General features: G+C 49.9%; 1 protein-coding gene across 4 annotated transcripts in view; it reads left to right on the top strand.

Annotated features, from left to right (window-relative positions):
- The window catches only part of PXYLP1 (2-phosphoxylose phosphatase 1), a 122,573-nt gene extending 110,166 nt beyond the window's left edge, over positions 1-12,407 (top strand). For all 4 annotated transcript variants that reach the window (XM_088472101.1, XM_088472103.1, XM_088472104.1 and 1 more), the window contains 2 exons: positions 1,943-2,082; positions 10,890-12,407. In XM_088472101.1, the coding sequence (XP_088328227.1) occupies positions 1,943-2,082; positions 10,890-11,821 (1,072 nt within the window). In that variant the 3' untranslated portion in view covers positions 11,822-12,407. The remainder of the gene's footprint in view (positions 1-1,942; positions 2,083-10,889) is intronic.
- The last annotated feature ends 770 nt before the right edge of the window (positions 12,408-13,177 follow it).

Here is a 13,177-nt window from a genome sequence, read left to right on the forward strand (position 1 = left end):
CAGTGAACTGTTCCAATGCTTCAAAACAATTAGGCATTTAATCCAGCAAAAAGATACAACCAGTGCAATAACTTCTTACACAGGAGTATACACCGCAAACTCACTAACATCTTATGTTGCTGTGAAGCTACATTGCTAAGCTAGGGTTTACACAGGGTATGCAGCCAGGAAGCCGACTGTCGACATGCCGACTGCCGGCTTCCCAACTATGTGTCCCGACAGGGGACTAATGATAGGTGTCGAAATCCCGACGCCTATCATTATCCCTACGCTGGGAGCCCGACGCCCGGCATACCGAACAGAAGGTAAGCCGGGCGGCAGGTGCGGACAGGGTTAGGTTAGGGGAAGAAGGGGTTAGGGTTAGGCACCCCTGGGGGAAGGTTAGGGCTAGGCACCCCCCCCGGGAGGGTTAGGTTTAGGCTGCGGAGACAGGGGGGTTAGGGTTAGGCACTAGGGGGGAGGTTAGGGTTAGGCACCCCTAAGGATGGGTTAGGTGGGGGAAAGGATTATTAATACCTCAATTTCCTATCGGGATCTTCACTGCTGTCGATCTTCCGGCGTTGGGATTTGACATAGGTCCGGCAGTATTTCATACCGATCCCATACACAGAGGGGTGCTAACGGTGCACACCCTCCTCTCTCTTCCCCTGACTGACCCACAAAAGGAGGTTTGTATACCTTAGCTCCTTTTAATTGAAGAAAGGTTGTGGTTCTTTCCTGAGCCACAGAAAGTTTACCCTTTCTTCAAATGTGGAAGAGATCCACCCGGGGCCCGCCCTATCCCACATTTTTTGGTAAGCGAGTATATTTTTTGGCGCCCCCAGGCATAATATTGTGCGTGCCCGTGGTCTCGTGGAAAAAGCCATAAACATGACACACACCCCTTTCTCGTCACTCTGGGAACAGTCCTTTCCATTCCATATGCACCTTAATGCAACCCCCACAGTATACAGTACCCCCAGTATGGAATGCCCCCAGTAGTGGTCCCTCTTATACAGGCCCCAAGTAGTGCCCCTTATACAGTGCCCCCTGTAGTTGTCTCCCCTGTGCCCCAGGAGTGGTCCCTCTTAGGCAGTCCCCCAGTAGTGCCCCTTATATAGTGCCCCCAGTAGTAGTCCCCCCTATGCAGTGCCCCTTGTGCCCCAGGAGAGGTCCCCCTTATGCAGGACTCCAGTAGTGCCCCCAGTAGTGATCCCCCCTATGCAGTGCCCCCAGTGGTAGTCCCCCCTCCTTGCAAGGCTCCTAGTAGTAGTCCCCCCCCCTTGTAGTGCCCCTAGTAGTAGTCCCCCCCTTGTTGTGCCCCAGTGGAGGTTCCCCCCTATGCAGTGCCCCCAGGAGTAGCCCCCCCCTTGTAGTGCACCTAGTAGTAGTGCCCCCCCCCTCCCCAAGTAGACACACACGTAATAAAAACAAACAAACACACTTACCTGAATCCCCACCTCGGCTCCTGCTCCCGCCGCAGCCATGCGCTCCTCCGTCCGTCCTCCCGGGCCGCTCTGCATTATGGGAGAGACGTCATAACGTCTCTTCCATTAACCATTGCGGGAGCCGGAAGATGGAGCTCATGAGTGAGCTGCAGCCCGGCACCGGCAGTGGGCGCAGCAGCCAATGAGAGCCTGACAGATTCTCATTGACAGACACACAGCTGCCGGCGCCCACGGCTGTGTGTTTGTCACTGTGTAGTGCTGACCAAACTCTGTCCGGTCACCGCTGCACACGCGGTGCAGCTGTGTCACAAAGACACAGTCGGCCCGCATGGTCGCAGCTGAGGCGCCCTCCACTATGTGGCGCTCCCTACTCAGCAGCGTACCATGCGTATGCGTAGAACCGGCCCTGGTTCCACCCTACCTCAGCAAGGTACTGTAATTTGGTCTTTTACACCACTAACTGCATTTGCCTATTGTAGTTTTTGTAATAATTCAATTACATTTTTTTTTTCCAGGAATCCATCTCATCCAAGTATAGCAAATTTTATCAGTCACATGACAAAAGGTTCGGATGCACAAATGGATGGTACTTTGGGTAGCCTGCCACGTTTCCCGAGCCACTCACTGTGTGAGATGGGAGAGCTAACTCAGACAGGTATTTGCCTAAGAGTTTTCTTTTATTACAGAATTTATATTCCTTGTTACATAGTGACTTGGGCGCAAATGTGAGTTCATCTCTTCAACCTATCATGAGGGCAGAGCTAATGGATAAATGTCATAATTGGTTACCCACATCTGTGACCAAATAGTACAAATCCAGAGGTCAGGCCTAATAGCCTGTGAGACCCATTTAGTGCAGTCGGCCGGTGATCATACACTTGCAGATTGAAGCTTATTTCTTCTTCAGGGTCCATAGGCTCCACACCTTCGGTGACGGAACTGAGGGCCTGATTCAGAGGCGCTCGCAAAAAGCAAGCGCTCGCTCTGAATCAGGACGGGCGCTGTTTTTTTTAAGAGCGTCCTCCTGGCCGTTCGCATAGCTGTGGGTGACCACCCACAGCTATAGCGAACGGCCATGGTGATGGTCGCGATGGTCAAGACCATCGCGACCATCGGGCTTGCGATGAGACCCTTGTGGTAAGATCTCGTGGCCGCAAGCCCCAGAGAGCTTCTGGCTCAAATAGAGCCGGAAGCTCTCCCACTGACATCACTGGGGATGTCAGTGGGGCCACCCACAAACGGCAGACGTTCGCATGGGAACGCCTCCGTTTGTGAAGCCACCCCCCGCCACGCCTACAAATGGGGCGAGCTGTCGATCAACATCATCAGCCGCCCCTTTTGTAGTGAGTCCCAGAGCGAGTGCTTTTTGCGCTTGCTCCGGGGCTCGCGCATGCGCACTGCGCCACCATCGACCCGGTTGCGAGCGCTCAGCGCTTGCGACCGGGTCTGAATCAGGCTTTGAATCCGGGCACCACGCAGTTAAAAGCTTTCAGCTCCCAGGATGCACTGGTCCACTCTCCCTATACCCCGCCCCCAAGCCAGAGGCACCTCAGTTTTGTTGGTGCCGGCCGGAGTTGGGTCACCATTAACGCAGGGGGCTGCTTAGGCAGCCCTTAAGCTTCTTTATTTTTATGATTTATTTATTTCTGTTTGATACATAGAGCGTGCAGCAGCAGACTGTCCGTGGGACGTCTGCACTACCGCTCCGTCACCCCTCCGGTGCCACAACGCCAGTACAGATCTGGGGATCTCGGCGGGCATCCCGGGGTCAGAGCTAGCCAAGGCCCCGTTTGAGGACCCAGACTGCAGCTGGACTTTAAGGGCACAGGTAAGGCGGGTCGCCGCTCACCGTGGCCCGCATGGGTAGTCATACCTCCAGTGCTGAGTTCGGACACAGGCTCTAGCCACCGCACTCCATTGGACCACCAGGGACAATTGGTGTGGGAACCAGCGTTCTGGGGGGTTAATCAATCAGCCAGGGGAGACAGCTTCCCTATTAATGCGGCTCCTCCCCTCAGCTCAGGGTGCCTTTCCTCTGAGGTCTGGCTTCTCTGAGCTGTTCTCCTTCTCGGCCACACCCCCTCTGAGGTATCTGGCTGCTATTTTCTTCATGGTGCAGTCGCAGGTCTTTCAGGACATCGTGTGCTCTGGTCCCCCTGCATACTTCGCCCCAGGGTCAGCGTATGTAGTGCTACAGCCTACCAGACACTGAGGGTCTCATTCAGACCCGCTCACAAGCGCCTATGCGCTCGCAAGCAGGTCAATGTTGAGGCCCTGTGCACGCGCCGCAGCCGCACTGCGCGTGCGCAAGCCCCGGAGCGAGAGAGATCTTCTCTCGCTCCGGGACTCACTACAAAAGGAGCGGCTGTCGATGGTGATCGACAGCTCGCCCCATTTTGTAGGCGGGGCGGGGGGTGGTTACACAAACGGAGGCGTTCCCGACGGAACGCCTGCCGTTTGTGGGCGGCCCCACTGACATCACTCGTGATGTCAGTGGTGAGCTTCCGGCTCTAATAGAGCCGAAAGCTCACTGGGGCTTGCGGAAGATGAAACCCTACCACAAGGGTCTCGCCGTAAGCCCCGATGGTCGCGATGGTCTTGACCATTGCGACCATCAACTTGGCTGCTCGCTAAAGCTGTGGGTGGTCATCTACAGCCTAGCGAGCGGCCAGAAGGCCCGGCCGGAAAATAGATGCGGCCGCCCTCATTCAGAGCGAGCGCTCGCATTTTGCAAGCGCCTCTGAATGAGGTCCTGAGTCTGTGTAGTTGATAGTAGTGCCAATTTGCAGTTGTATTTCTGCATTGTCATGCTAGTGCTGTCTGTCTGTGTCTATTTTCTACTGTCAGCATATATCTTTCCCTTTTCTCATACAGGTGTAGTCAGGGTGTTTCCTATACAGTACCTCACATCTAGAGCTCTTAATATTTGTGAGGTTGGTCACATACAGTTATACCTTGTACTGTGCCATATCCGGCTGTGTGCTCCTGCAGCTTGCCCAAGCATCAGACAGGACCACTATATTGCTTCTCTACAAGTATCCTATATACTTAGTGGTTGCTTTATACCCAGTGCCATATTGTGAGTTACATTGCCCTATAGATATGTCTGGCAGAGGCAAGGATAACGAACAGACTTCTGCACCCATTCTGCTATCATGCAGATTATGTGCCACAGGTTTTGATGAGGATTTTGTACAGGATGGTTTATGTGTTAGGTGTTTTAATCTACCAGGTACATCTATCCCCCCAGCACCAGTACAGGAACCCCCTTGGACTTCCTTTTCTCAGGTCCTGGCCTCCATTGCGGGATGCATAGCGGTTCCGGCTGTTTTTCCCCCTTTGGGGGTTACCACAGCAGACTGTTATCCCCACACAGGGATTACCACAACTGATACCAACTATGCAAACTCCTCCTGTGCCATGGTGGATGTTTTCTCTACCTCTGTACAGAGCCTGGCGGCTTCTTCTACAGCCATTCAGACCATGCTGCAGGGTGAGAAAACTCTGAAACCTGCTAAACATATGATTTTGTCATCACAGTCCACACAGCTTTCTGAGTCTGAGCTGTCATCTGATGGTGGAGAAGTTGCTGATGCCTCTAACCCTGACATCCCTCTGGAGGAGGTGGAGGCTCGGTCTAAAATTAATATTCCTGCTTTAGTACGAGCTGTCAGATCCGTCTTAGTCATAGAAGAGCACGAGCCAGCCCCTAAATCGAAACACCCTCTGTTTAAACGACAGAAAGTGGCTTCAGCAGAATTTCCTCTGTCAGATCAGCTAGTTGAACACATGGCGGCAGCCTGGCAATCGCCTGGTAAGAGGTTCAACCTCAAAAGCGTTTGGCCTCAAGTTACCCATTTCCTGATGCTCACTGTAAAAAATGGGAATCATCCCCTGCAGTGGATTCCCATGTTACATGGTTAATCAAAAGTGCTACGTTACCTATGTCTTCCATTTCTTCCTTAAAGGACCCTACAGATAGGAAGATGGAGACTTGCCTGAAATCTATATACTCTATATTAGGAGCTGTTGCCCACCCATACAAGGCTATTTCATGGGTAGCTAAAGCTATAGAAAGCTGGGCTGATGCACCGAAAGTCTCCTTCCCCTCGGAGACTCCTGGGGATCAGGTGTTGTTGGTTGGTCACATTCAAGATGCGGCTACATATATTGGAGAAGTTACATTGGATACCAGTGTTCTAACCTCTAGAGTCTCGGCTGCGGCAGTGTGTGCTCAACGTCCCCTATTGTTGCGCTCTTGGGGGGCGGATGCTGATTCTAAAAAGGGCCTGGCCTGGGGAGATCTTGTTTATCCTGGATCTGGACAAGATTGTTGACACATTGGCAAAATCAAAGTCGGCATTTCTACCTTCAGCATCTGTTTCCTCTAAACTGAGAATCTCTTCCTTTAGGTCCTTTCATCCGCAGGGAAAACCCAAATGACAATTTTTTCCTAGAGAGTCGGCTGCCAAGAAGGCCGCCAAACCCAGAAAACAGGCCTGGAGCACAAGATGCCCTGTTTCTAAACCAGAGGATAAACTCTCAGCCTGATGGGATGGGGATCCCAGAGTGGGAGGCCTACTTCTTCAGTTCGCCCAGCGTTGGTGTCAAACCACCACGGATGCTTGGGTAAGAGAAGTGGTTTCTCACCGGTACACCCTCTCATTCCTTCGGAGACCTCCTCACCAGTTTTTCTGCACAGTCCCGTCTTCAGACAAGAAAAAGGCCTTACAGATCCAGAAAGCCATACAGTCCTTGCTGCAAGCAGAGGTCTATCCTCAACCTCAAATTCCTGAACAAGTTTCTCAGTGTGCCCAGGTTCAGGATGGAAACCCTACACTACATTATACTAGCTATGGAACCTGGGGATTTTATAGTATCTCTGGATATTCAGGACGCATACCTACATGTCCCTGTAACGCCCTCACCACCGTTATCTCGGTTTGCTATACTTCAGCAACATTTCCAGTTCCGGGCCCTACCCTTTGTCCTGTCCACAGCCCCAAGGGTGTTTACCAAAGTTATGGCTATCATGGCGGCACATCTGCGGAATCAGGGGATCCGGCTACTACCATACCTGGACGACCTTCTCCTGTTGGCGGGTTCTCCAGAAGTGCTTCGCCACCACCTACAACTGACAATTGCCTTTCTACAAGTGCATGGGTGGTTAATCAATTGGAAAAAGTCCATCCTGAATCCCTCGCAGATTCATCTGGGGGCCCTACTGGATTCTCAACAGCAGAGAATCTTTCTGACTTCAGACAAGATCTCCACATTACAACTACAAGTACGCAGATGCCTCCACAGTCGCCGGGTGTTAATACACTCGGCGATGCAGGTTCTGGGATCCATGGTGTTCACCTTCGACATGGTGGAATATGCTCAATTTCATTCCAGGCCACTGCAGGGGCTGATCCTCTACAGATGGAACAGATTGTCCCACTGGATCAAAGTTCAGACAATAGTGCTCTCTCCAGAGGTGCGTCTCTGTCTTGGTGGCTACTGACATCTCATGTAACCAAGGGTCACCCCTTTTGGATTCCGGACTGGGTACTCCTAACAACGGATGCCAGTCTCCGGGGCTTTGGCGCAGTGACAGGTCCGCACTTTTTTCAGGGTCGTTGGACAGCAGTCGAAGTAACCCTTCCAATCAACATATTGGAACTTCGAGCTGTGTACAGGGTCCTCCAGTTGGCCAAATACATACTTCGCGGAAAACCCGTGCAGGTTCAGTCCGACCAACGCCACCACGGTGGCTTACATCAACCATCAAGGAGGCACTCGAAGTCGGGCAGCAATGACAGCAGTGTCACGCATTTTGACATGGGCAGAGTGTCACCTCCCGGCCATTTCGGCAGTGTTCATTCCGGGAGTTCTCAATTGGGAAGCGGACTTCCTCAGCCATCACAACGAGCATCCAGGGGAATGGTCTCTTCACCAAGGTGTTTTAACTCCTAGTGGACAAATGGGGCCTCCCAAAGGTGGACCTCATGGCCTCCTGGCACAATCACAAATTACCATTGAACGGGTCCAGAATAAGAGATGCCGAGGCAACCTTGGTGGAAGCTCTGTCAGTGAAGTGGACCTTCCAGATTGCGTATCTGTTTCCTCCAGTCTCCCTTCTTCCTCTGGTTTTTCGGAAGTTCAAACAAGACGGTGGCACTGTCCTGCTGGTGGCTCCAGCTTGGACCAGACGTCATTGGTACTCAGATCTTCATCGAGACTTCGTTCCTGCTGCCTCAACATCCGGACCCGTTGTATCAGTGTCCTTGCCTTTACCCGGACCTGTAACATCTGCATTTGACGGCGTGGCTCTTGAGACATCCTTCCTAAGGTCCAAAGGATTCTCTAGCTCTGTCATCAACACGATGCTTAGAGTGCATAAGCAGGCTTCTGCTAGGATCTACCACAGAGTGTGACATACATATTTCCAGTGGTGTCGTCCCAGAAATTACGACCCCCAGGTGTTTCGGATCTCCAGAATCTTGGCCTTCCTTCAAGCTGGATTGGACCTCGGACTCCGCCTGGCCTCGCTGAAAGTGCATATTTCTGCACTGTCAGTATGGTTCCAACATAGGATTACTCCTCTTCCGGATATCCACACCTTCCTCCAGGGTGCTTCCGGATTCAGCCTCTCTTTGTCCCCCCCAGTGGCTCCTTGGGATTTGGCAGTAGTTCTTCGGGTCCTCCAGTTGAACCACTAGATTTGATAGAACTTAAGTGGTTAACAGCTAAGACTCTCTTCTGGCGACTGCATTTGCCAGGAGAGTGCCAGAATTGGGGGCGCTCTCCTGTCGCTCACCATTCCTGGTGTTTCATCAGGACAGGGCTGTACTTCGCACTCGCCCTGAGGGCCTGATTCAGAGCCGCTCGCAAAAAGCGAGCGCTCGCTCTGAATCAGGGCGTGTGTTTTGTTTTTTTTGTTGCGGCCTCTTGGCCGCTCGCATAGCTGTGAGTTACCACCCACAGCTTATGCGAGAGGCCATGACCATCGCGACCATCGGGCTTGCGACGAGACCCTTGCAGTAGGGTCTCGTTGCCGCAAGCCCCAGTGGACTTTCCTGCGCTATTAGTCAACATCGACAGCTGCCCCTTTTGGATGCGAGTGCCGGAGCGAGTGCTTTTTGCGCTCGCTCCGGGGCTCGCGTGCGCACTGGGCCACCATCGACCCGCTTGCGAGCGGGTCTGAATCAGGCCCTGAGTTCCTTCCTAAAGTTGCTTCTAGTTTACACATTAACCACTTAACTGACAATTTTTTTTTCCAAAAACCGCTCCAAAATTGTAGGGGCTTTTTATGATTGAATTAGGTCAAGAACAGCTTTTTAAAACTTATGCAACACAATTTTGTAAAAAAAAAAAAATGTAATCGCTGTATACCATAAAAATGGCAATTTTTAAGGTATATAGTAGTGATGGCCATCGATAGAAACATCGATTGAGACCACAGCTGCCGATGTTTCCTTAACATCGGTTGGGGGGCTGCCATCTACAGTATATACGTGTGTGTGTGTATATATATATATGTATATACAAACATATACTGTACACACATGGATATATGTATGTATGTGTATAAATATATATATATATATATATATATATATATATATATATATATAGTGCTCGAAGTGGGAATTTATAGGTGGGGGTATAGAGATTTTAATCTCTCCCCCTCCCCCTCGGCCCCTGCTTCCATATCATCCCCTGCACCACTAACTCCCATCTCTTACCCGATGTCCTTCTCACTAACTAATTCTCTCACCCTCAATACCACTAACTGCCTGTTTCCCTCTGTCGCCCCTCTATTCCCTCTCTCACACCCTCCCCTCTAATTCCCTCTGACCTGTCTCTATGTTGAGTCAGCACTGGATTGGAATGGAGCGACCACGGGAGCATCGGGTACTAGCAGCTCCTGCCTCCCGCACTTCAGTAAACAGTCAGGAGTCGGAGCGGCCACTAGTCAATCCTAGCTTGCAGTTGCAGACCGGCTCAGAAGGATAATCGAAAAAATGGGGACCTATTTAAATCTGGCTCCAGACGTGAGCCAATGAGAAGCTGCCGGATGAGAGAGCTGGCCGAGCCGCTGCACTGCTGGGAGGAGCGGATGGGGAGATGGCCAGGGACACAGTTCAGTGGCCACCAGGATGAGAGGGCTGGCCGAGCCGCTGCAGCGCCATCAGGACCGGTGGGGGGGACGCACGCTACCCGATAAATGCTGGTCACAGTGATCAGGACAGTGCAGAGGGACCGGGAGGTCCCTCTGATGTAGGCGGCTGCGGGAAGATTAGCTTCCCGCAGCCGCCTAGTGGGCATTTGTGACTGGTCGTATCAGATACGACCATGTCAGGGAAAGCCCAGTCTGGTATGGTCGTATCTGATACGACCGTGCCAGGCAAGTGGTTAATGAAGAAATTATAGTCCTGGCCTTTCAATCACCAGACCTCTCGGCAGGTTAGGCCTCCTTGGATGTGGTCCGCGCCTTCAGGATTTATGTGGACCGTACCAGTTCCCTTCGGAAATCCGACTCCTTATTTGGCCTCTATGGATTTCACAAGAAAGGATGGCCAGCCAAGAAGCAAACATTGGCTAGATGGCTTCGTATGACTATCTCAAAGGCTTACACGCAGGCTGGCCTGCCTGTTCCTGCTTCTGTTAATGATCATTCTGCTCAGTCTGTGGTCCCCTTGTGGGCAGCTCACTGTGGCGCCTCGGCTGTTCAGCTTTGTAAGGCAGCCACATGGTCTTCTGTCCAGACCTTTCTAAGGTTCTATGCCTTTGATACCTTCGCCTCTCAGGATGCTTCCTTTGGGCACCGGATTCTCCTCTCATCGCAGGAGCATCTCCACACTTAAAAGGAGTGCTTTGGGACATCACCAAGGTCTCCCTGTGGAGCCTATGAACCCTGCAGAAGAAGATAAGAGTTATGGTAAGAACTTACCTTTGTTAACTCTCTGTCTTCGAAGTCCATAGGATCCACAGGGCACCCGCCCTGACGCACCTGGCTTCATTAGGGCTATCTTGCTGGTCACCGGTTTTTCGTCTCCTTCTCTGTGAGAGTGTGATTCTTGAGTGTACCAGTCTTCCTTCTCTCTTATCCTCCTCCGGCCTTTGGCTTATTACCAACTAAGGTGCCTCTGGTTTAGGGCGTAGGTAGAGTGGACCAGTGCATCCTGGGAGTTGAAAGCTTTTAACTGCGTGCCCGGATTCAGTTCCATCACCTACACCCCCAAGGTCTCCCTGTGGACCCTATGGACTTTGAAGAAAGAGAGTTAACAAAAGTAGGTTCTACCATAACTTTAATTTTTTGACCATTTATGATGATTCATTAATACTTTGTTCACCTAATAAATCGGGGTGTTGCTTTTATGGCAAATTAATAGTTGAATATGTTACTTCACCTTAATAGAATACCCCCAGTGAGTAATACTTATGAAGTAATGTAAGCATTTGTAAATATTGCAGGTGTTGTACAGCATCTACAGAACGGACAGATTCTAAGACTAAACTATTTAAAGAAGCATAGACTGCTACCAAATGACTGGACCACAAATCATCTTTACTTTGAATCCACTGGAAAAAGCAGGACGCTGCAAAGTGGGCTGACCTTGCTTTACAGCTTCCTACCTGACTTTGACTGGAAAAAGATAAATATTAAACACCAGTGGAGCAGTATATTCTGCTCTGGTCACTGTGATTGCCCCATGAGGAACCACTACCTGGAAGAAGAGCAGCGTCGCCAGTATAGCTATCGGGTGAAAAATGCCCAGCTAGAGAAAACCTACATTAATATGGCCAAGGTGGTTGGAGTCCCCACTCGGCAATTAAGAGCATCCAACCCCATTGACTCCTTGTTGTGCCATTTTTGCCACAATATAACATTTCCATGTACCAAGAATGGATGTATTGATATTGAGCACTTTAAGGTCATTAAGTCACATCAGATAGAGGATGAGAGGGAGAGGCATGAAAAGCAGCTTTATTTAAAGTATGCATTACTCGCTGCCCACCCCCTCTTAAACCAAACTGTCAACCGAATGCTGTGGATTGCCGACGGCAAAAAGGATGAAGTGTTTGCCTTATACTCCGCCCATGATGTAACGCTCTCCCCGATCCTCAGCGCCATTGGTCTCACAGAAGCCAGGTTCCCTCGATTCGCTGCTCGCTTGGTCTTTGAACTATGGCAGAACTCAGAGAACAGAAAGAAGCATCATGTCCGAGTTCTGTATAATGGGGAGGACGTGACTTTTCAGACCTCTTTTTGCAGAGGACACGAGAGACGCTCAAACCAGCCCCTTTGTCCACTTGGAAAATTTGTCAACTTTGTAAAGAAAGATATGTTCTCTTTCCTGAATAGTACCAGTTACTATGACGCATGCCATCAAAGGTTGTTTTAGAATGGAATATCGGAGATGAAATATATTCATTTATATTGACATCATCACAGGCGGACAGGAGAACATTCTCCATGGTTCAAGTAGCAAGGCAAATATAAGTCAGCAATGTGTTATTTAGTCACTGTGTTTAACAGGTTTATCATGATAGCACAAACCACGTGTAGGCTGCCAAATGTACAATGTGTCTGCCATGCAGTATCATCCCGGTACACCCACACAGTGCTACAAAACATCGGTGATTACAGTAAGGGAGCCCAGCCTTGTTTTGAAGGCCACAGGCATAGGATATGATCTTGCATCATTTTAACTCTAACGTATTTATACACATGACAATTTTGAAGAATGTATTGGCCACGTATATGCCTATACTGTGCACTGTTTTATTGCCGTAGTTAAAGCAGTGTTGTCTTACAGACCTAAACCAGAATGCGGCAAACACACGTCCCTCGATCTTGAATTAGTTTACAGCCTCTATTCTATTTTACCCAATTCAGGGCTATTGTGTTATACAAAATAAATTCAAAACTGTGTTAAATTCTTTGTAAAATATGTTTTTGCTGTGCTGCTTAAATTCACTACGATTACTGTGCAGACTCTTAGGGGTAAATTTACTAAAGTGAGAGTTTTTAGAAGTGAGTTTTAAAAGTGATGTTGCCCATAGCAACCAATCAGATGCTAGCTATTATCTTTTAGAAGGTGCTTGTTAAATGTTAAGTAGAATCTGATTGGTTGCTATGGGCAACATCACTTTTAAAACTCACTTCTAAAAACTCTCACTTTAGTAAATTTACCCCTTACACTTTGCGTGTCTGTGTGTTTCAGCCTTCGTTCCTTGGCGCTTATGAGATCTATTAGTCTGAGAAGGCAGTGTAAGCACTGAGTTCCTGTCACCCGGGAACTAATTTAATATACAAATGCTGCATTAATCATAGCGTGTAACGGAGCTCATGTGACTGAAGAGCTTATAGGACCTTTGCCTAACTGCAAGTGGTGTGTGTTTACTTGGGAGAGCACTGTATGCAATAATAGGCTGACTGGAGATCAAAAGAGCTTTTCAAGATAATCATTACACAATGTGTAATATTGCTACAGAATTTGGAGTATTGTATGACCGATTTATTGACTCTATTTCCATGACAACAGGAAAGGATCTCACTTGTAGCTTGTTCCACCAAAATCCCGGGTCCAGGCCGGTATTTCGGACATGGCTCAGACCCCTTTTCCACTGCATCCTCGACCGTGGTTTTTTCCGGGTCAGTCCTGCAAAACCAGTGGCTGTTATTAAAAATTGCCTTTTTCAGGCTCACAAAGATGAGGTCACACAAGGGAGAGAAAGGGAGGGGCGGGGTCTGCTCA

This window comes from Taudactylus pleione, unplaced genomic scaffold (assembly GCF_031769625.1).
Source record: "Taudactylus pleione unplaced genomic scaffold, aTauple2 ptg000120l, whole genome shotgun sequence".
Classification (NCBI taxonomy): domain Eukaryota; kingdom Metazoa; phylum Chordata; class Amphibia; order Anura; family Myobatrachidae; genus Taudactylus; species Taudactylus pleione.